General features: G+C 39.8%; 1 protein-coding gene across 4 annotated transcripts in view; it reads left to right on the top strand.

The window, feature by feature from the left end:
* Positions 1-23371, top strand: part of ARHGAP29 (Rho GTPase activating protein 29) — a 124550-nt gene that overhangs the window by 92924 nt on the left and 8255 nt on the right. For 3 of the 4 annotated variants that reach the window (XM_055115880.2, XM_055115882.3, XM_003808439.7), the window contains 4 exons: positions 2236-2468; positions 4019-4334; positions 4466-4574; positions 7437-9582. In XM_055115880.2, coding sequence (XP_054971855.1) covers positions 2236-2468; positions 4019-4334; positions 4466-4574; positions 7437-8317 — 1539 coding nt within the window. In that variant the 3' untranslated portion in view covers positions 8318-9582. Of the gene's footprint in view, positions 1-2235; positions 2469-4018; positions 4335-4465; positions 4575-7436; positions 9583-23371 lie in introns of those variants that run through there. The other variant, XM_055115884.1, reaches the window with a different exon arrangement.

A 23371-nucleotide genomic window follows, 5' to 3' on the forward strand; every position in this document is an offset into this window, starting at 1 on the left:
TGTTTCAATTCCCCAGAATTGTAGTTTTTGTTCTTTTTGCAGCTTTCTTCCTTTTTTAATGACTGCCATATCTGAGGATATTTATAATTTTTTTTTTAAGGATTCTTGGCTTATTCTCTAGCCTTGTCCAATAGAAATATAATGTGAGCCACATATACAGTATTAAATTTTCTAGTAGCCACATAAATATAAACAGGTGAAATTAGTTTAATATTTTACTTAAACTGAAAATATCATTTGAACATTTAATCAGTATTTTTAAATTATTAATGAAATAATTTTACCTTTTTTTGTTACTGAGTCTTTGAAATCTGCTATGTTTTGTTCATTTAAAGTACATCTGAGTTTAGACCAGCCACATTTCCAGTGCTCAGTAGCCACATGTGGCTTGTGGCCACCATATTAATAGCACAGTCCTAGACCTTTATGTTGTTGTTGTTGTTGTTGTTTTCTACTCATTTTGATTTCCGTCTCCATGACTGTCTGCTTAAAATGAAAGAGTTGAAAACTGAATCTCTTTTGAAGCTCTTGAACACAAGAAGTCTTCGAAGACCTTGAGCTTTATAGTAGGGTGATCTAGGTGGGCTGTTTGGGAAACACTTGATGCCTCTATCTCTATAGGTTTCTGTTCTTGGGGTAGTCTGATACTCCAGAGAAGGGTCTTTCCTTGCCTAGAGTGTGGTACCAGTCCTGTAAGAGCCAAGTAGGCTAAGAAGGCCTCAGGATCTCTACATTTAGAATGGCATGTGCAGTCCACTAAATCCCCATTTTCAGATAGTTGCCCGTCTGTCCTTTGTGTTTGACATTGCCCATCCAGAGACTCTCTGTTTTATACTGCCTGGAGAAGAAACCTTGAGACTTCTCGGGAAGAGGCTGCTCAGAAGCGTAAAGTGGCAACAGGGATCTACAGATCTAAGCCTTCTCAGATAGCTCCAGCAGAATCAGAAGACCTAGTGCTGACAGTCCCTGAGTCTCCTTAGGATTCTGTCAGTCATGTTGGTTCACAGTTTGAGATTTCAGCTTTATCAGAGCTGCTAAGTCAGTACTTGTTCATTTGCTCTTCAACTCTTCAGCTTATGAAGTAATGCTTTTGTCTCCTCTCCTATTCTCTCAGTCCTGTGGGCTTACTGTATTTTAGTGGGATTGCAGGAAAAGAAATTGGGTATAATTGTTGGATTTACCATGTTAGCCCAGGAAACTACTGGTATATCTTTAATCACATTTTACAGGATTCTCAGCTGAAAAATGGAGGCCAAATACCTTTGAATGACTATAAATCTCATAATGAATCATCCTTTATCTCTTCTAGCCAGGCAAGGAGAGGAAATGAATAGGGTCCAATACTATCAGCTCTCATTCTGTCTCAGGAATATTATGTGACCGAGACTTTCATGTGGGAAACCATGTTCCATTCTTAAAACAATGTTAGAGAGTAGACTTCATGCTACTCATTTATTCTGCAGGAAATCTGCAGCTCCAAGAGGTTAAGTGACTTCCTTCAGATCCCAGAGTGGTGTAGGTAGAAATTGATCTCAAGGCTACCCCTCTCTAGGACCAGCAGAGGAAACCAGAGAAAGGGGCACCTACCTTCTGACTCACCACAGATAAAATAGGACATCAGGTAGTAGTCAGAGGTACCCTGTGTTTCATCACAGAGCAAGCGGAAACATTGAAATTCATTATGACACTGGGCAGATCAAAATGGCATGCCCTTTGTTAGTTTGAGAAGGTACTTTTTCTTTTGACCTATTTATGGCAATTCAAGGTGTATTAAAAAATTAGATAAATAAAATGTTAACAGTGTCTTCTTGCTGTTTCTCTCATATCAAGAAAATTCAGTTTATTCACCTTTTTAACTAATTTGACTTATTTTGTGCATTATCCTGGGTTTTATTTCAATAAAAGAGTTGAAGATCATACTAACTTTGGGGGAGTCGTGAATGTGATTGCTATAGGATATATATCAGACTTGTAAAATTCCATCATGCAGCTTTAGGTTTAGTTTTACTGATTATCAGTTAAGTTGTTTTTAATACAGATACAATTTATGATGATGATTCTAGGTTTACTTTATAGACCACATCTGTAGCAAACATTTACATTACTAAATGTGGATTGACTTTAAATATTCTTAATGTATAGGGACATGCTAAATCACTCTGTAACTGTTAGTAATAGTTGATTATTAACAGAAAAAAATAGAATGCTTACCCCAATGTAATTTTATTTCTTTAGCTCCCAGAACCATTTATTTTATTTCGATTGTACAAGGAATTTATAGACCTTGCAAAAGAGATCCAACATGTAAATGAAGAACAAGAGACAAAAAAGGATAGTCTTGAAGACAAAAAATGGCCAAATATGTATATAGAAATAAACCGAATTCTTCTAAAAAGCAAAGACCTTCTAAGACAATTGCCAGCATCAAATTTTAACAGTCTTCATTTCCTTATAGTACATCTAAAGCGGTAAGAATTTTATATAACTAGAACATTTATTAATGGGCAATTGATTTGTTTTTTGTTTTTAATTGTGGTAAAATCCACATAACAAAATTTACTTTCTTAGCCATTCTTTTTTTTTTTTTTTTTTTTGAGACAGAGTCTCGCTCTGTCACCCAGGCTGGGGTGCAGCAGCACAATCTCGGCTCTCTGCAACCTCGCCTCCTGGGTTCAAGCAATTCTTCTGCCTCAGCCTCCCAAGTAGCTGGGAGTACAGGTGCATGCCACCATGCCCAGCTAATTTTTGTATTTTTAGTAGAGATGGGGTTTCAACATATTGGCCAGACTGGTCTCGAACTCCTGACCTCATGATCCGCCCGCCTCAGCCTCCCAAAGTGCTGGGATTACAGGCGTGAGCCACTGCACCTGGCACTTCTTAGCCATTCTTAAGTGTTAAGTGTGTTCATATTGTTGCAGTGTTACTTTTAAAATGAACATTTCATTTCCAATCTGTGTAAGGGAAAGGGAGACATTGAAGATACATGTACATGCAGCCAACATAGTTCCCTCAGATGCCTCCTGTGTGCCAGGCTCTGGCTGGCTAAACAAGGATGAAAACATAGGGTTTCAGCCATCTGTTGGTCTCATCAGCTGTGGGGACAGATCTGCAGACAAATAGAGTACAGCATCATTGTTCTAACAGCTATGCACAGCATGCAGAGGAAGATTGTGTGGTGCAGGCATAAATCAGAGGAGATAGCCCTTGAATCGGACTTACAGAACCAAGTTGTATCTTGGTGGGCAAAATTACACAGAAGAGCATTCCAGGCACAAAGTCACAGATATGGAGACACGAGCTCATTGTGCATCTGAGAAATATAAGTGAATTGGTTAGGCTGCAATACAGCAAGCAGTAGCAGAAACTGAGCCAGGTAGAGGCCTGATAAAGTCTTGCATGCCTGGCAGTCTTGCATGCGCTGACCATCTTCCTTCAGTACCCACTAAAGAATTTTGAGCTAGGAATTTGACAGGCTCAGATTTGCCTTTTAGATACTTCTGGCAGCAATATGGAAACTAGGTTGGAGAGGAGGCCTTTATTACAATTCAGATCTCCTTGAATAATCATAGAAATAAAAGGTGGTAAGAGCTTGAAGTGAGGCCAGAGGAGTGGGGATGGTGTTGGAACTGAGATCTTCAGAAGGGAGAATCATCTAGACTTGGAGATGGGTAGTGAGACACCTGACAATGATGTTTAAGTTCCCAGTATAAGGACTTGGGAGGATATACCATATACTGAGATGGGAGCAGTTTTTAGGGGTATTTTTTCTTTCTGCTGGTAAAACTATAGTAGTTCCTTCTACTTAACTTGAAATTTATTCCAATACTGTGAAACTGTGAAACTCTATTTGGCATGTGGTCAATATTTTAATCAAATAAATATAACCTTTTCCTAGACTTTTTCCCCCTAGTATTTTTGTGCAGCTCATTTTCCCTCCACCCCTCTATTCCATAGTAAACTACAGTCAAGGAACTCTAATAGGAAAATCTCATACAACTTTATGTGTTCTACTTTGCAGGGTAGTAGATCATGCAGAAGAAAACAAGATGAACTCCAAAAACTTGGGGGTGATATTTGGACCAAGTCTCATTAGGCCAAGGCCCACAACTGCTCCTATCACCATCTCCTCCCTTGCAGAGTATTCAAATCAAGCACGCTTGGTAGAGTTTCTCATTACTTACTCACAGAAGATCTTCGATGGGTCCCTACAACCACAAGATGTTATGTGTAGCATAGGTGTTGTTGATCAAGGCTGTTTTCCAAAGCCTCTGTTATCACCAGAAGAAAGAGACATTGAACGTTCCATGAAGTCACTATTTTTTTCTTCAAAGGAAGTGAGTTTGACCTTTATGGAATTATATTAGAACTTTGTAATATTTATATTAATAAGTTAAAGATCTTTGAAATGTTTATTTTGAGGTTATGTTTTACTTCTTCCATTTTAAAAATTATCTTGCATCAATAGGATATCCATACTTCAGAGAGTGAAAGCAAAATTTTTGAACGAGCTACATCATTTGAGGAATCAGAACGCAAGCAAAATGCGTTAGGAAAATGTGATGCATGTCTCAGTGGTGAGTAGCCATGTAAAAAAAAAATATGTTTGCTGACTTAAAATTTTACCAGTAGAACCGTGATTAAAACCAAGGTGAGGGGCAATGAGGGAAGCCAGAGAATGAAGCTTTATTAGTTAACAAATCTTGGCTAGCCATTGAGAAAGTTGCCTTTTAGTGTATCTTGCATTTAAATGAATGTCATTCTTCATAAAAGTCTTTCTTATAATAAGACATCTTGGAGTTTATAATGTTTTTTGTGTTCCTTCTGAATTTTGTTTTTGTTTTTGCATTTTGCCATCAGCTAAAATCCAGGTAGAAATGTGTTGAGCAATGCGATATTCGTTAGTATCTTCCAGTTCCATAGTTCAGTGCATTGAGCTAACTGCTCATACAGAGTCAAACTAGACTCCAGAAATTCAAAAACTTTAGAGTCCTACTTTTTTTTTGACATGCTTTTTACCTGTGGCCTACATTTAACCTATTAAACACAGAGATGTGTATGTCTTTTTTATTTCCTTGACTACGATCATTTTATTCACTTATTTTCTCTTTATAATATTAGTTGCTGTCATTGCTAGTTGTTAAGCTGGTGGAAAAGCTTCCATTTGTATTGTCATTTCTACATTGTTATAGCTAAATTCCAGTTTTTTACATTGCAGCCATATATGTTAAATTTAATGTGTAATCAAGTATCAGTGATCATAGGGTCTAAAAAGGAAAGGAGGGCCGGGCATGGTGGCTCACGCCTGTAATCCCAGCACTTTGAGAGGCCGAGGCGGGCAGATCACCTGAGGTCAGGAGTTTGAGACCAGCTTGGCCAACATGGTGAAACCCCGCCTACTAAAAGTACAAAAAATTAGCCAGGTGTGGTGGTGGGCGCCTGTAATCCCAGCTACTCGGGAGGCTAAGGCAGGAGAATCACTTGAACCCGAGAAGCAGAGGTTGCAGTGAGGCGAGAACGTGCCATTGCACTCCAGCCAGGGTGACAAGAGAAACTCCATCTCAAAGAAAAAAAAAAGGAATGGAACTAACATTCACCAGGTACCTGCCTGTTCTGTGCTAAGCACTGTGCTTATTTGTTTGATTCTGTTTGATCTTCATAATAGTTCTGTGCTATAAAGTAAATAGCATTATCCTCATTCAACCCATAACTAACTGTCTGAAAGAGACTAAGTAATGCCAAAGGTTGTTCTCTTAATACATTTGAACCCAGTTCTGATTACTAAACCTAACCTTTGTGGCTATCCCATGAAGCTCTTAGGAACAGTAATAATAATAAATGTCACTTTCCAGTGTTTATTACATACAAGATAATTTTAAGCACTTTTCCTAGTAGATCATTTAGATCACACAGCAACATAGATACACATAGGAGTCTTATTTCGCAGATGAAGACACATAGGACAGTGATATTGCCTAGCCCGGTGCAGAAGTGGCAGGCAGGGCTGAGCCAGGACCCAGGCAACTGTGCTTCAGAGTCTGTGCTCTTCTCCATTATGCTCTAAGTTTTTCCCTCAGAAATTTAAGAATATATGTTGGTGCCTAGAGTCCAATTGCAAGGAACCAGGTCCCTTAGAATGCTCTATAAATGTGTGGAGGACCTGGGAAAGCAAATCAAAAGAGCCTTGGGCCAGGTGTGGTGGCTCACACCTGTAATCCTGGCACTTTGGGAGTCTGAGGTGTGCGGATCTTGAAGCCAGGAGTTCAGGACCAGCCTGGCCAACATGGTGAAACCCTGTCTCTATTAAAAATACAAAAATTATCTGGGCATGGTGGCAGGCACCTGTAATCTCAGCTACTCAGGAGGGTGAGGCAAGAGAATCACCTGAACCCAGGAGGCAGAGGTTGCAGTGAGCCAAGATAATGCCACTGCACTCCCGCCTGGGTGACAGAGTGAGACTCTGTCTCAAAAAACAAAAACAAAAAACAATAAAAGAGCCTTGGAACCCAGGGAAGAGAGGCCAGCAGTCCCAGGTGTGGAAGAAGGTCAGATGAGACGACGACCAAAAAGTGACTCTGGTGGGCACCTGTCTGCAAACCACTGCCTAAGAGATGTGGGTGAAGGACTGGGTGGCAGAGAAAGGATTGCATGCTGTGCTTGGGGCCGGCTGTAGCTCAAAGTCAGGATGGCGTCAAGGCACGGAGTTGGTGGATTTGTTTCAGCAGTGAACAGAAAAGCAGGAGAATGGAGGGCTGGAACATTCCTGGAATTGGAATTTTTTAGGATAGATGCAGGAACTGAGGCTTCTAAGTGAGAAAACATGGACTGTGGGTTCGGACTATAGAAAGAAAATCCGGGAGCAGGTGGGGAAAATGGCACTTTTTAACTTAAAAGCATTCAGCCTTCATTTGACAGAATGGATGTTATGCTTTATTAGTTGATCAGATATGGAGAGCATCTAAGGCATCTAATATGATATGCTCTCACTGGGTTGAGTGTAACTGAAAAGCAGATTGAATGAGTTGGCAAAATCCTTGGGATTCAGGGCACACTTACATCTGGTTGGTGTGTAAATTAGTGTCACTTTTCTGAGGTTAATTTTCCAATGTCTGCCTATTGAAATTGTGATAGTCTTTTGACCCAGAAAGTACTTGTTCATGCACAGCACTTAAAAGGAAGTTACTCAGCAAGTGTTTTTTTTTGTGTTTTGTAGCTGTTCATGTTGATTTAAATGAGTAAAAAATTTGAACTTTTAAATTCAATATACACCTTTAATACTGTGCAAATGTTTAACTCCTCCACATACGTAACTGAGAATATTATTTTGGAAAAAATATGTAAGACTCATATTGTCTTGATAAGAGTGTTCATCTCTAACTCATTCAGACTCTCTTATTAACCATGTGCCACAAACTTAAATAGATTTCTTTCATTTTCAGACAAAGCACAGTTGCTTCTAGACCAAGAGGCTGAATCAGCATCCCAAAAGATAGAAGATGGTAAAACCCCTAAGCCACTTTCTCTGAAATCTGATAGGTCAACCAACAATGTGGAGAGACATACTCCAAGGACCAAGATTAGACCTGTAAGTTTGCCTGTAGATAGACTACTTCTTGCAAGTCCTCCTAATGAGAGAAATGGCAGAAATATGGGAAATGTAAATTTAGACAAGTTTTGCAAGAATCCTGCCTTTGAAGGAGTTAATAGAAAAGACGCTGCTACTACTGTTTGTTCCAAATTTAATGGCTTTGACCAGCAAACTCTACAGAAAATTCAGGACAAACAGTATGAACAAAACAGCCTAACTGCCAAGACTGCAATGATCATGCCCAGTGCACTCCAGGAAAAAGGAGTGACAACAAGCCTCCAGATTAGTGGGGACCATTCTATCAATGCCACTCAACCCAGTAAGCCATATGCAGAGCCAGTCAGGTCAGTGAGAGAGGCATCTGAGAGACGGTCTTCAGATTCCTACCCTCTCGCTCCTGTCAGAGCACCCAGAACACTGCAGCCTCAACATTGGACAACATTTTATAAACCACATGCTCCCATCATCAGTATCAGGGGGAATGAGGAGAAGCCAGCTTCACCCTCAGCAGCAGTGCCTCCTGGCACAGCTCACGATCCCCACGGTCTCATGGTGAAGTCAATGCCAGACCCAGACAAAGCATCAGCTTGTCCTGGGCAAGCAACTGGTCAACCTAAAGAAGACTCTCAGGAGCTTGGCTTGCCTGATGTGAATCCAATGTGTCAGAGACCAAGGCTAAAACGAATGCAACAGTTTGAAGACCTCGAAGATGAAATTCCACAATTTGTGTAGGGTTGTCAAATTTCAGGGTTTTTTTGTTGTTGTTGTGTTATTTTGTGGTATTGTGCTTGTTTCGTGAAAGAATGTTTTGACAGGGCCCCTTTTGTATAGGACTGCCAAATCATGGGTTTTGCCTTTTGTTGTTGTATTTATCCTCTGTTGGTAATACTGAATGGTAGAATGTTTTGATAGGGTCACATTTGTGCCTCACTGGAATTATCTTTAAATTCTGTATTTTTGAAGTTGTGAATAAGATAGGTGGATTCGTATTTTTTAAAGTTCAGTTGACTTTCCCCACCAAATGGTCCATTTGAATGCATCCCTAATATATGATATAGTCTCAACTAATAGGTGCAATTTGGGAAAATCAGGTTTATTTTTTGGAGTGGAACTGTTATAAGTGCTTATTTATAAAAGGAATGTTTCTGAATGCAAGTGCCTAAAAAGATCTTTGTTGGTATGCATATGTTTTTTCACACAATTTTATAGTGCATCTTTTACCATTTGTGCTTTTTTAAGATACGTATGTAAGCTCTTATTTTTCAATTGGCAATTCAGTTAATTTTTAAATGTTTACATAATGGCCAGAAGGCTTGCAAATCTGTATTTAATTGCATTTTAATTAATTGCCAGTTTTTACATGTAATAGTCAATTGTACAAAGAAAATGCACTTAAACCTGTTTCTAAATTATATATTCAGTTATATTATATTTGGCTTTAGATGGTTTTAATACATTTGATAGTTTTTCACCCCTTGGCTTTATTTTATATAAACTTTTGTTTTTCAGCAGTTCTGAACTTTTTAGTATTTTATAAATGGTCCAAAAAATGCCTGTTTCAGAAGTTTTTGAATTCAGTGCATTTCCTCTTGATTTGTCTGGGTTAAAACCATTCCTTTTGTATGAAATGTTTTGACTTAGGAATCATTTTATGTACTTGTTCTACCTGGATTGTCAACAACTGAAAGTACATATTTCATCCAAATCAAGCTAAAATTTATTTAAGTTGATTCTGAGAGTACAGGTCAGTAAGCCTCATTATTTGGAATTTGAGAGAAGGTATAGGTGATCGGATCTGTTTCATTTATAAAAGGTCCAGTTTTTAGGACTAGTACATTCCTGTTATTTTCTGGGTTTTATCATTTTGCCTAAAATAGGATATAAAAGGGACAAAAAATAAGTAGACTGTTTTTATGTGTGAATTATATTTCTACTAAATGTTTTTGTATGACTGTGTTATACTTGATAATATATATATATATCAACTTGTTAAATTATTTCATGTTCCCGTGGCTTCTTTTCAGTTGTTGCCTATTACAGTATGAGAGTTTAAGGTTATTAACCATTGGCTTAGAAGTCAACACCTAGGATCATACATCCGTTGACTACAATGTGGAATGAATTTTATGGAAACCTGTTTTATAGTTCTGTGTGATGTAAAGGTCTAGGGAGCAATAACCAGCCCTTTTTTTTCTGAAGACTTGTTTTTAGTCCTCATTGTACAAAATATAAAATAATCATATTGCTATGAATACCTAAAAAGAAAATTAGAGCCCATGTGTATTGAGCCTTCTCTGTGTGCCAGGAACTTTGCCAAGGTGCTACATAGATTATTTTATTTCAAGTTCACAGCAACCTATAATGGGTGGGTAAGCATGTTATTATTTCTGTGTTACAGATAAGGAAACTAAGGCTTAGTTAAATGACTTGCTTCAGTGTTCCACAGGTGTAACAGGTGGAGTCAAATCTCAAACATAGGGCTGTCAGATTTTGATGGTTAGTGCTCTTAATGACTGTGATTACTAAATAATGTCTGGTAGTTTTTAACAATAGAAAATGCAACTTTAAAAAATTTTTATTGTGGTAAAATACACATAACATTTACCATTTTTAAGTATATTGTTTGAACCATTTTTAAGCATATAGTTCAGTGGCATTAAGTATATTCACATTGTTTTGCAACCATGAGCACCTATTCATCTCCAGAACATTATCATCATCCTATACTAAAACTTAGAAAATGTACTTTTAAACTTCTTCAGTTTTCTTTTAATATATGGAGCCCACCCAAAGGTTATATCATGTAATAAACTCATTTCTCTGTTTTCCCTCACAGCTTAAAAATGAGAATTTCACTTTTGGGTCTTTTCTGCCTTTAGGGCTCCCTGGCACTTTGTCCAGCTTAGAGCCTTAAGCCTCTAGATGCTTTCTAGTTTCCTGGGGCCCTGAGCAAGTATCTCTTGAGAAGAGGTTGCTATTTCTAGAGTATCCACAGTGTGCACTGTGTTGTGCTATCTAATAATGTGGTGGAAATCATTTATCCAGAAGTTGTTTCTTGCGACATGGAAAGATACGTGACCAAAAGGAAAGGGCAACAGCGGGAGCCCTATTAGTGCTGCCAGAACACCAGGAAGCCTTGTGGGAGGCGTATTGTCCAAGATGATGCGTATTGTCCAAACGACTCAGAAGAAGTCGTTTCTGAAGGGTTGATCATAACTTCCCTAGCCATGTTTTACCTACAGAGAACTTAGTTAGAATTTATGAGTACAGCATGTTAAATTACTTTCAGTGTACCTTAGGCAGTGTATTTGTTTTGATACAGAGACAAAGACTATATGATCCCTGAGACTTGTTGCCTAGTGAACTCACAAGCAGATAGAATTGTACCTCAGTTATTTGGGTGATTTAAAGATGGTACTATGGCTACACTATTCCCAGCTATCGTTGTGTTACAGTATTTATACAACTGGAAACATCTCTCTAAATGACAACCATTGTATATTGTTAAATAACTTACAGTCAGTGGAATTTTATGGGTTTTTCTTTCCTACAGGCAGGAGATTATGGTGATGTGTTGATATGATTATATATGTAGACTATTCAGTTAACATCTAGGAGTTAGCAAATTTGCTACATTCACAATCAGTATGTAAGTCAGTTGTATTCCTGGATATCAGCAACTAACAGAAATGGAAGTTTTTAGAAAGATCTCTTCAATATCATTTAAAAAATACAAAATACTCTACCTAAGAATAAGTCTAACAAAAGATGTACAAGATCTTGATGGAGAAAATGTTAGACCATGTCAGGAAGCATTTAAGGAGATCTTAAATAAATGTAGCACTCCATAATGTACACGAATTAGAAGACTCAGTCGTGTAAAGATGTTCATTTACATTTGTAGATTCAATGTAATCCCAGCCAAAATATTTTTTGCATTATTACCTCTATCTACTGTGTATTTCCTTAAGACAAGGGCATTCCAACGTAACCATAGTACAACCATCAAACTTAGGCGATTGACATTGACATCATGATATCTAATCCATAGACCACATTCAATCTGCTGATTCTGATTGCCTCAGTAATGTTCCTGTGTTTCAGCATCCCAATCCAGGACCACATAGTGCATTTAGTTGTCCTATCTCTTGTTTCATTCAGTCCAGAACATCTTTTCAGACTTGTCTTTGACCTTGACACTTGAGGAGGATTGGCCAGTTTGTAGAAAGTTCCTCAGTTTTGGTTTATCATTAGATAAGACTCATAAGGTTTAGGATAGATATTTTTGTCCAATACTACAGAAATGATGCTCTATACTCAAATGTGTCATGCCAGGATGCACACAATGTCAATTTGTCTTATACCTGATAGTATTAATTTTGGTCACTTGGTTCAGATAGTATATACCAGGTTTCTCCAGTGTAAAATTAGAATTAGGAAGTAATTTGTGAGGAGATTCTTAAAGATTGTAAATGTACTGTTTCTCATCGAATTGTCACGGGCTGGTCTATTGACAATTCTTGACTGAACCAATTACTATTTTGGTTGTCAAATGGTGAGTCCGTGGCTTCTGCCTTGGTTGGCATCCTACTACTGTAAGGAAGAGCTCTTCCTTCTCTATTCCTTCATTCACTTAAATCAGTATAGACTCGTGAATGCCTACTTTATTCAGTGACAGTGTATTATTGTCACTTATTTTCATGCTGAAATTTTCCCCGATTTGGTTTTTGGGAGTCTCTTCAAGCTGGCTTCTGTGTTCCTTAGAGATGCCTCGTTGCTTTTTCCCCTCTTATTTTTTTTACGAGCGCATCTTACACTTTTTCCTACTCCCTACCCCAAGTCTAGAATTAGCCATTTTTTCCAAGGAGCCCTGGTTTCTTTAAATGGGGAATGGTATATGGAAATGAAGACCTGAGAAAGGCTCACTGTCCTATTGGTGAAAAGCTCAAAGGAAAACGTATGTCTACACACATTCAAGAATAGTCACCTACTTCTATATGTATTTCTATACATACGTATTGAAAACTTTGAGTTCACATTGACACCTTCAATTCAATCCTTTGGGGTTAATCTAGTCTTCCTTTCCATCTTTGTAACTTCCTTCTCTCATAGAAACCTGACTCCCATAATCCTAAATAATTTGTTCATTCTTCCTCCCTCCCTCAACCTCTTGACATGCCAGCTGCTGTCTCATCACACCTAGTCCCAAATATGCCAAATAAATCCACAGTCATAGCAGCACTGGTCCTGACCACACCAATCCCTAACATCCTCCCCAGCCTGGAGCCTGGACCATGCAGCTGAATCTTTGACCCCAGTGATGTCAGTCCTGAGCACACCATTGGAATCCTAGGCTCCTGTCATCTGGCTGGAAGAGAGACAAATTCACAACCTTTTGATAATGAGCAATTATTGAATACTTACTGAATTTATCAGAGAAAGTTTAAAAATGTACGATTATACATATTTACCAGGAATGTTTAAACATAGACATTTATGAAATGTATAGAAAATATTGAATTGTGGTTCTCACTTTTTGGTCTTGGCTGTAACAATTTTTAAAAATACTTCCTACAATAACTGTATCATGCTATTTTTAAGTGTCCTCACACTCAACCAATCTACTCTGCATACATAAAATAAGCATGCAGTTCAGAAAATAGATTAAACGACTAATTGGCTATGCTTCTGAGTTACAAGTTTTATTTGAGTTCATCTTCAGCTTTAAACAATTAACAAAAAGCTGTACATGACATGAAAACCTGTCTCAGATTTCTGGATGCGGTCATGCCCATTCGTTACAGGATATTGTAAGTCTTCCTTTTATAGTGTTGACAGTATTGGAAATGAGATGAATAGTGACCGTTACCAATGAGGCATTGCTCATTGATAAGTGAATATAGCACTGAAATTTAAAAATCAGGCCGGGCGTAGTGGTTCATGCCTGTAATCCCAGCACTTTGGGAGGCCAAGGCGGGTGGATCACGAGGTCAGGAGTTCAAGACCAGCCTGACCAACATGGTGAAACCCCGTCTCTACTAAAAATACAAAAAATAGCCAGGCGTAGTAGTGCGTGCCTGTAATCCCAGCTACTCAGGAGGCTGAGGCAGGAGAATTGCTTGAACTTGGGAGGCGGAGGTTGCAGTGAGCCGAGATCACACCACTGCACTCCAGCCTGGGTGACAGAGTGAGACTCTGTCTCAAAAAAAAAAAAAAAAAGATCGAGATGACTATAACACAGCCTGACTATAAGAATGGCAAGATCTTATTTACAGTTGTAGACACAGACCTGACACACAATAGTTGCCATCTGCCAAATTCTCTGTAGATCATTTTATACCAGAAATTTGCTTTTTGAGATCTACTGCCAGCAAAATAAATTTTCTGTATCAATTATTTTAATCAAAGTTGTAATAGTTCATCTAGTAGTTGCCAAAAAATGAGTAGAATGTGTTGTAATTCAACACAGGAGACTAGGATGGTGAACCAAGGTCTACATATTCTCCATCTCCAAGTATAGATACATAAGTCTAATGATTAAGATTCAATGAGAGTTTTAAATGATTTTTTTGTTTTAAAACTGAGTCATAAATGCAGCAGTGTGTACATATACATGTATCATTTAAAGAATGATTATAAAATGAATTCCCATTTGCCCCAACACCCTCATCAGGATGTTAAGGAACCACCAGGATGCCCCTTCCTGATCACATGCCTGTCGCTTCTCACAGCAGGTGTAACCACTATCTTGAATTTTATGTTAATCCTTCCTTGGCTTTAAAACAAAAAAAGCTACCTATACAATTGTAACTATAGTTTATTTTCATTTTTTAAAAAACTAAAGTATTTTACTGGGTTTATACTACAATGTATTAATCCCACTGTTGATGGGCATTTAGGTTGCTTTCAGGTTTTCTTCCTACTATGAACAATGTTACATTGAAAACTTAATCTATTTTTCCCTTCATTCACTTTTTTTATTTGTTTTTTGTTTTTTGTTCTTGACACGAAGTCTTGCTGTGTCACCCAGGCTGGAGTGCAGTTGCACTGTCTCGGCTCACTGCAACCTCTGCCTTCCTGGTTCAAGCGATTCTCTTGCCTCAGCCTCCCGAGTACCTGGGATTACAGGTGCACGCAACCACACCCACTAATTTTTGTATTTTTAGTAGAGACAAGGTTTCACCATGTTGGCCAGGTTGGTCTCGAACTACTCACTTTGAGTGGGCTGCCTGCCTCGGCCTCCCAAAGTGCTGGGATTACAGGTGTGAGTCACGACACCTGGCCCTCCATTCACTTTTTTAAACAACAACAACAGCAAATATGCGTTGTGATGATCATCTCATTTAATCTTTACTTAGGCAGGTGTGATGGTTAATACTGTCAACTTTATTAGATTGAAGGTTACAAAGTATTGATCCTGGGTGTGTCTGTGAGGGTGTTGCCAAAGGAGGTTAACATTGGACTCAGTGGGCTGGGGAAAGGCAGACCCACCCTTAATCTGAGTGGACACCATCTAATCAGCTGCCAGCGAAAATAAAGCAGGCAGAAAAATGAAAAAGATAGACTGGCCTAGCCTCCCAGCCTACATCTTTGTCCCATGCTGGATGCTTCCTGCCCTTGAAAATTGGACTCCAGGTTCTTCAGTTTGGGGACTTGGACTGGCTCTCCTTCCTCCTCAGCCTGCAGACATCCTATTGTGGGACCTTGTGTTTGTGTAAGTTAATACTTAAACTCTCCATATATTTGTGTGTGTGTGTGTGTGTGTGTGTGTGTGTGTGTGTGTGTGTGTGTGTGCGCTATTCTGTCCCTCTAGAGAACCCTGACTAATACAGATTTTGGTATTGGGAGTGGTTCTAGAGGAACAGAATATTAAGGATGGAGTTCTTTCATTGGTTTGGGGTTTCTGGAGTTGGCTGCTTAATATGATTAGAACCCAAAATGCTAAGGACTCTACTTCTAATAGTATGGAGAACACTGATAGTCCTTGGTGTGAACTGTTTAGAGAGTTATGCAAAATAAATGCATTTGACCCTCCTGTTTCATTACTCGTGAGAGTCAAGTTTAGTGACCCTATGCATAATACTTTTCACCATATGTGGAGAACCAAGGAACATAATGAAGCTGGTTGGTTGTTCCTATGTTCAGTGGACAAAGTGATGAAAGAAAATTATGAACTCAGGGATTCTGTCTCCCAGCTTCAGAAACATAGCCTCAAATCTGCTAAGACTGCCCTGAGTGAGAATCTTATCTCCTGAACAGAAAGAGCTGAAATTGTGGAAAAACAAACACAAGCTCTTATCATGTGAGTGGCTGACTTGTAACAAAAGATGCATGCACCAGGTGTTTACTGTTAAAGTGAGGGCATTTACTGGAAAAGAATGGGACCCTGAAACTTGGAATGGGGACCTGTGGGACTGCCAGATCCCCCTGATGAAACTAGGGACACTGAGTTGTGGAATAGATTTGTAAGGGCAGCACCTGCATCTTTGAAGAGCCCTGTAATTGCTGTAATTGCTCTTCTCTGTGTGTCAGATCTAATGATGGGAACTGCAGTCACTCAACTACAAAATTTAAATACAATGGGAATAATTGGATCCCGAGGTAGCGGGGGCCAAGTGGTGACACTCAACCATCAAAGGCAAGGTGGGCATAGTTACCATAACGGATAGCAGAGGCAAAGCGACAATCAGAATAGTCTGATGTGTCTAGAGCTCTGGCCTTGGCTAATTAATCATGGTGTTCCTAGAAATGAAATGGATAGGAAGCCTACTGCATTCCTACTTAATTTATACAAGCAGGAAATTTCTAGGTTGAATGGACAAAAGACTAATTTGAATTATAAAAACAGAGAATCATGGCCACTCAATCAATTTCCAGACTTGAGCCAGCTCACAGACCCAGAACCCCTTGAATGAAGGGGAGGCCAGAACCCCTTGAGGAAGGACACCACATTACTGACAATTTATGCAGTGAATCTTTCTCCCATCCTTCCCCAAAGAGATCTCTGGCCTTTTACCAGGGTAACAGTGCATTGGGGAAAAGGAAATGATCAGACATTTTGGGGACTACTGGACACTGGCTCTGAGCTGACATTGATTCCAGGGGACCCAAAACGTCATGTGGTCCTCCAGTTAAAGTAGGGGCTTATGGAGATCAGGTGGAATTTTAGCTCAGGTCCGACTTACAGTGGGTCCAGTGGGTCCCCAGACTCATCCTGTGGTCATTTCCCCAGTGCCAGAATGCACAATTGGCATAGACATTCTTAGCAGCTGGCAGAACCCCCACGTTGGCTCCCTGACTGGTAGGATGAGGGATATTATGGTGGGAAAGGCCAAATGTAAGCCATTACAGCTGCCTCTACCTAGAAAAGTAGTAAATCAAAAACAATATTGCATCCCTGGAAGGATTGCAGAGATTAGTCCTGCCATCAAGAACTTGAAAGATGTAGGGGTGGTGATTCCCACCAAATCCCTGTTCAACTTTCTCATTTGGCCTGTGCAGAAGAAAGATGGATCTTGGAGAATGACAGTGGATTATTGTAAGCTTAACCAAGTGGGGACTTCAGTTGCACTTGCTATAGCAGATGTGGTTTGATTGCTTGAGGAAATTAACACATCTCCTGGTACCTGGTATGCAGCCATTGACTTGGCAAATGCCTTTTTCTCCATTCCTGTCCATAAGGCCCACCAGAAGCAATTTGCCTTCAGCTGGCAAGGCTGGCAATATACCTTTACTGTCTTTCCTCAGAGGTATATCAACTCTCCGGCTATGTGTCATAATCTTATTCACAGAGACCTAGATTGCTTTTCACTTCCTCAAGATATCACACTGGCCCATTACATTGATGACATTATGCTGATTGGATCCAGTGAGCAAGAAGTAGCAAACACACTGGATTTATTGGTAGGACATTTGTGTGCCAGAGAATGGGAAATAAATCTGACTAAAATTCGGGGAACTTCTACCTCAGTAAAATTTCTAGGGGTCCAGTGCTGTGGGGCCTGTTGAGATATTCCTTCTAAGGTGAAGGATAAGTTGCTGCATTTGGCCCCTCCTACAACCAAGAAAAAGGCACAATGCCTAGTGGGCCTATTTGGATTTTAGAGGCAACACATTCCTCATTTGGGTGTATTACTCTGGCCTATTTATCGAGTGACCTGAAAGACTGCCAGTTTTTAGTGGGTTCCAGAACAGAAGAAGGATCTGCAACAGGTCCAGGCTGCTGTGGAAGCTGCTCTCCCACTTGGGCCATATGATCCAGCAGATCCAGTGGTACTTGGGGTGTCAGTGGCAGATAGGGATGCTTCTTGGAGCCTTTGGCAGGCTGCCATAGGTGAATCACAGCAGAGGCCTCTAGGATTTTGGAGCAAGGCCCTGCCATCTTCTGAAGATAACTGCTTTCCATTTGAGAGACAACTCTTGGCCTGTTACTGGGCTTTGGTGGAAACTGAATATTTGACTATGGGTCATCAAGTCACTAGATTAACATTTGAATCAGTGGAAGAAGCATGATTGGAAAGAAGTGGAAGAAGCATGATTGGAAAATTGGTGACATATTTGAGGAAGAGGAATGTGGATGGACCTCTCTGAGTGGCCAAAAACCGTGAAGATATTTGTATCCCATGTGAGTGCTCACCAACGGGTGACCTCAGCAAAAGCAGATTTTAATAATCAAGTGGATAGAATGACCTGTTCTGTGGATACCACTCAGTCTCTTTCCCCAGCCACCCCTCTCATCGCCCAACAGACCCATGAACAAAGTGGCCATGGTGGCAGGGATGGAGGTTACGCATGGGCTCAGCAACATGGACTTCCACTCACCAAGGCTGACCTGGCTACGCCACTACTGAGTGCCCAATTTGCCAGCAGCAGAGACCAACACTGAGCCCTCGATGATCAGCCCCATTCCTTGGGGTGATCAGCAAGCTACCTGGTGGCAGGTTGATTATATTGGACCTCTTCCATCATGGAAAGGGAAGAGGTTTGTCCTCACTGGAATAGACATCTACTCCAGATATGGGTTTGCCTATCCTGCATGCAGTACTCTGCCAAGACAACTATCTGTGAACTCGTGGAATGCCTTACCCACCATCATGGTATTCCACACAGCATTGCCTCTGACCAAGGCACTCACTTTACAGCTAAAGAAGAGTGGCAGTGGGCTCATGCTCCTGGAATTCACTGGTCTTATCATGTTCCCCATCATCCTGAAGTAGCTGGATTGATAGAATGATGGAATGGCCTTTTGAAGTCACAATTAAAATGCCAACTAGGTGACAATACTTTGCAGGGCTGGGGCAAAGTTCTCCAGAAGGCCGTGTGTGCTCTGAATCAGCATCCAATATATGGTACTGTTTCTCCCATAGCCAGGATTCATGGGTCCAGGGATCAAGGGTTGGAAGTGCAAGTGGCACCACTCACCATCACCCCTAGTGACCCACTAGCAAAATTCTTGCTTCCTCTTCCCACGACATTACGTTCTGCTGGCCTAGAGGTCTTAGTTCCAGAGGGAGGAATGCTGCCACCAGGAGACACAACAACAATTCCATTAAACTGGAAGTTAAGATTGCCACCTGGACACTTTGGGCTCCTCCTACCTTTAAGTCAACAGGCTAAGAAAGGAGTTGCAGTGTTGGCTGGGGTGATTGACCTGGACTATCAAGATGAAATCAGTCTACTACTCCACAACAGAAGTAAGAAAGAGTATGCATGGAACACAGGAGATCCATTAGGGCGTCCATTAGTATTACCATGCTCTGTGATTAAGGTCAATAGGAAACTACAGCAGCCCAATCCAGGCAGGACTACAGATGGCTCAGACCCCTCAGGAATGACGGTTTGGGTCACTCCACCAGGAAAAAAACACAACCTGCTGAGGTGCTTGCTGAAAGCAAAGAGAATACAGAATGGGTAGTAGAAAAAGAGTCATCAGCTATGACCATGTGACCAGTTGTAGAAGGGAGGGTGTAATTGTCATGAGTATTTCCTCCTTCTTTTGCTAAAAACATGTTTGTGAATGTACGCACTTGTACTAAGAAAATATCTTTATTTTGGCTGGGTGCGGTGGCTCCCACCTATAATCCCAGCACTTTGGGAGGCTGAGGCGGGCGGATCACCAGGGCAGGAGATCAAGACCATCCTGGCTAACACGACGAAACCCCATCTCTACTGAAAATACCAAAAAATTAGCCAGGCATGGTGGCGGGCTGCTGTAGTCCCAGCTACTCAGGATTCTGAGGCAGGAGAATGGCATGAACCCGGGAGGCGGAGCTTGCAGTGAGCCGAGATCACGCCACTGCACTCCAGCCTGGGCGACAGAGCGAGACTCCGCCTCAAAAACAAACAAACAAACACCTTTTCCTTTATCATGTGACAGAAGATTTATTGACTTCATATCAGCATTTAAGCAGTGTTAACTTTATGTAATAGTGTTTGGGTTGGGGATTGGTGCATTTCCGGTTGTACGAAGGATAGTTGTATTATGTGAAATGTAATTATGACCTTGTTATTGTCTTTATTTGAAGATTATGTATGATCTCAGGAGATGTGTATGGGTTCCAGTTGACAAGCAGTAGACTTGTGATGGTTGATACTGAGTGTCAACTTGATTGGATTGAAGGATACAAAGTATTGATCCTGGCTGTGTCTGTGAGGGTGTTGCCAAAGGAGATTAATATTTGAGTCAGTGGGCTGGGAAAGGCAGACCCACCCTTAATCTGAGTGGACACCATCTAATCAGCTGCCAGCAAATAAAAGCAGGCAGAAAAATGTGAAAAGGAGAGATTGGCCTAGCCTCCCAGCCTACACCTTTGTCCCGTGCTGGATGCTTCCTGCTCTCCAACATCAGACTCCAAGTTCTTCAGTTTTGAGACTCAGATTGGCTCTCCTTGCTCCTCAGCTTGCAGACGTCCTATTGTGCGACGCTGTGATTGTGTAAGTTAATACTTAATGAACTCCCTAATATCCTATTAGTTCTGTCCCTCTAGAGAACCCCGACTAATGCAGCAGGTATTCTTAACTGCCTTTTTCAGACAAGCAAATAGACTTCAAAGAAGTTAAATAACTTACTATAGGTCATATACCTAATAAGAAAGGGTGATAAGACTTCAACTCAGGTGTCTTTATTATAAATTCTGTATCACTTCTAAATTCCTTCATCTTCATTTTTAGGCCAGAGCTGCTATAAATCGTATGCTTTCAGATTGTATTTTTTCATTCTAGTTGCAAGGAAATTGAAGTTAAGGGTTATCACATCCCAACTCCAATGTCATTTTTAGTGTGTATGTATAAAAGTTTATTCATTTAATTAAAACCTTCATGTCTAAAATTGCTGAAGTTCTGGGTTGCAGAGAGTTTTGTAGGTTAAATTTTGTTAATGAGAGAACAACACAGCAGATGACAGAATTAACAAGTCCACCCCTCCACCGTCTGTCCCAGAAGAACAGTTTAGAAAACAGTGCTGTGATGGAGAGCTGTTGAAGACATAAGCATATGGAATAGAGCTTGAAGGAGATCACTTACCTTCTGCTCATAATCAGGAAAAGGGTCAGCAATCCACGTGAGAAATAGGTCCTTCATTAAGCCACCCTCTGTGGGGATGATGACCTAAATTCCAGTTTATTTTTAGAAACGCAATTGACAGGGATTAGTGACTCACTGTGAATGTGGAGTTGGGAAGCGTAGAGAAAGGGATGCTTACCATGGAAACCTGAGGACAAATAGTGTAAGTGAAAACAAGGATTCCCGGCTTCCTTGCTCCTTTGGACAGAAGGAGGTAAAGGTTGGCAGGTTTCACCTTAGTATTCTAGAAGGAAGCTATTTATGATTAGGACTGTTTTTAGATACATTATCTTCTGATTTGGTGAATTCCCTCAAAACTGGGAAGCGTTAAGTCAAAAACTAAGTAACCGTCTACCAGGATTATTATTAGGTAGGAAATTGAGATAGATGGTCTGTACAATCTTTCAAGTTCTGAGCCTGAGTCTATGCCTTTGAATTTAAAATGAAAGAGATGTTTCTAGGTGCTGAAAATCTAAAATCACTGCATTAAGCAATTGCAGTATTTTTATTATGTCACTGTTATGAATGTCAGCAAGGAGGCATTTAAACCCCATTACCTAGGAGACCTCTCTAGAGTGCTGGGGGGAAAAAGAATTCTATCTAGAGTAAAAATATCCTTCAGAAATTAAGGTGAAATACAGATGTTTTCAGACAGAAAGGAGAATTAGTTACCAACAGCCTTACATTAATCGAAATTCTGATGGGAGGTCATTAGATAGAAGGAAAATAATCCCAGATGGAAATACAGAAATGAAGAAAAGGATGAATGCAAAATTAGCTGGGCGTGATGGTGCATGCCTGTAATCCCAGCTACTTGGGAGGCTGAGGCAGGAGAATCGCTTGAACCCAGGAGGTGGAAGTTGCAGTGAGCCAAGATCATGCCATTGCATTTCAGCCTGGGCAACAAGAGCAAAACTCAAAAAAAAAAAAAAAAATACAGAAAGAAAGAAAAGGATGACGACCTCTAGAAAAGGTAAATATAATGAACATCAACTGTTACAAACCAATACTAATATTGAGAAGTATAAAATTTATGCAGAATTAAAATGCATGACAGCCATAATGGAAAAGGCAAAAAGCTGGAGTTAAAATATTATAAAATTCTAGCACTATCAAGAAAGTGGTAAAAGCAATAATTTGTATTAAATTTATCAAGATGTGTTTTGTAACATCAAAAAGAAGTTAAAAGACGGGAAAATAGAATACTGGGGTAATTCAAAGAAAGGCAAGATTGAAGAAAAAAGGGTAAATGAAACAGTGGGTTAAATAGAAAGTAAATAGTAGGATGGTAGATATAAACCTGCTTAAATTAGTAATCACATTAAATGAAAATTGACCAAACATTCTGAGTATTAACCTACTGTTGTTGGACTAGGAAAAAACCAAAATCTACCTACATCCTGTCTAGAAGAGACACGCCTTAAATAAAGGTGCACAGGAAGTGCAAGGATTGAAAAGGATACACCTTGGAACCAATGAAAAAACTGGTATAGCCATACTAATGTCAGATAACACAGATTTTAAGTCAAGGAGGATTACTGGAGATAAAGAGAGATATTCCATAATGATAAAGAGGTCAATCCACGAAGAAGATTTCAAAATTCAAAATAAGATCATTTCAAAATATATAAGGCAAAAATAGACAGCTAAAAGGAAAAATGGACAAATCCACAATCATAAGGGTTGCTTTAACACACCTCTGAACAGACAAAAATAAAATCAAGACCACAGTTAACAAACTTAACCTAATTGACATACAGAGAACACTGTCAACCATGACAAAACTCATATCTCATTTAAGCTCATATTTAAATTTTACCAAAATTGACAATAAGCAGGCCATACAGAAAGCCTCAAAACATTTCAGAGGGTTGAAATTATTCAAAATATGCTCTCTGACCTTAGGGAAATTATGCTGGAAATCAGTAACAAAAGATAACTAGAAAAATCCTCAACTGCCTGGAGATTAAACAGAACACACTTCTAAATGATCTGTGGATCAAAGAAGAAATAACAGACACTAGAAAATATTTCAAACTGAACAGTAGTGAAGACATGCCATATCAAAAATTGGCTGTAGCTAAAGCAATGCCTGGAGAGAGATTCTTAGCCTTCACTACATGTCTTGGAAGGTTGAAAGGTTAAAATCAATTAAACTTTATCTTAAGAAGCAAGAAGAGGCTGGACGTGGTAGCTCACGCCTGTAATACCAGCTCTTTGGGAGGC

Source organism: Pan paniscus, chromosome 1 (genome assembly GCF_029289425.2).
Source record: "Pan paniscus chromosome 1, NHGRI_mPanPan1-v2.0_pri, whole genome shotgun sequence".
In the NCBI taxonomy this organism is placed as follows: Eukaryota; Metazoa; Chordata; class Mammalia; order Primates; family Hominidae; genus Pan; species Pan paniscus.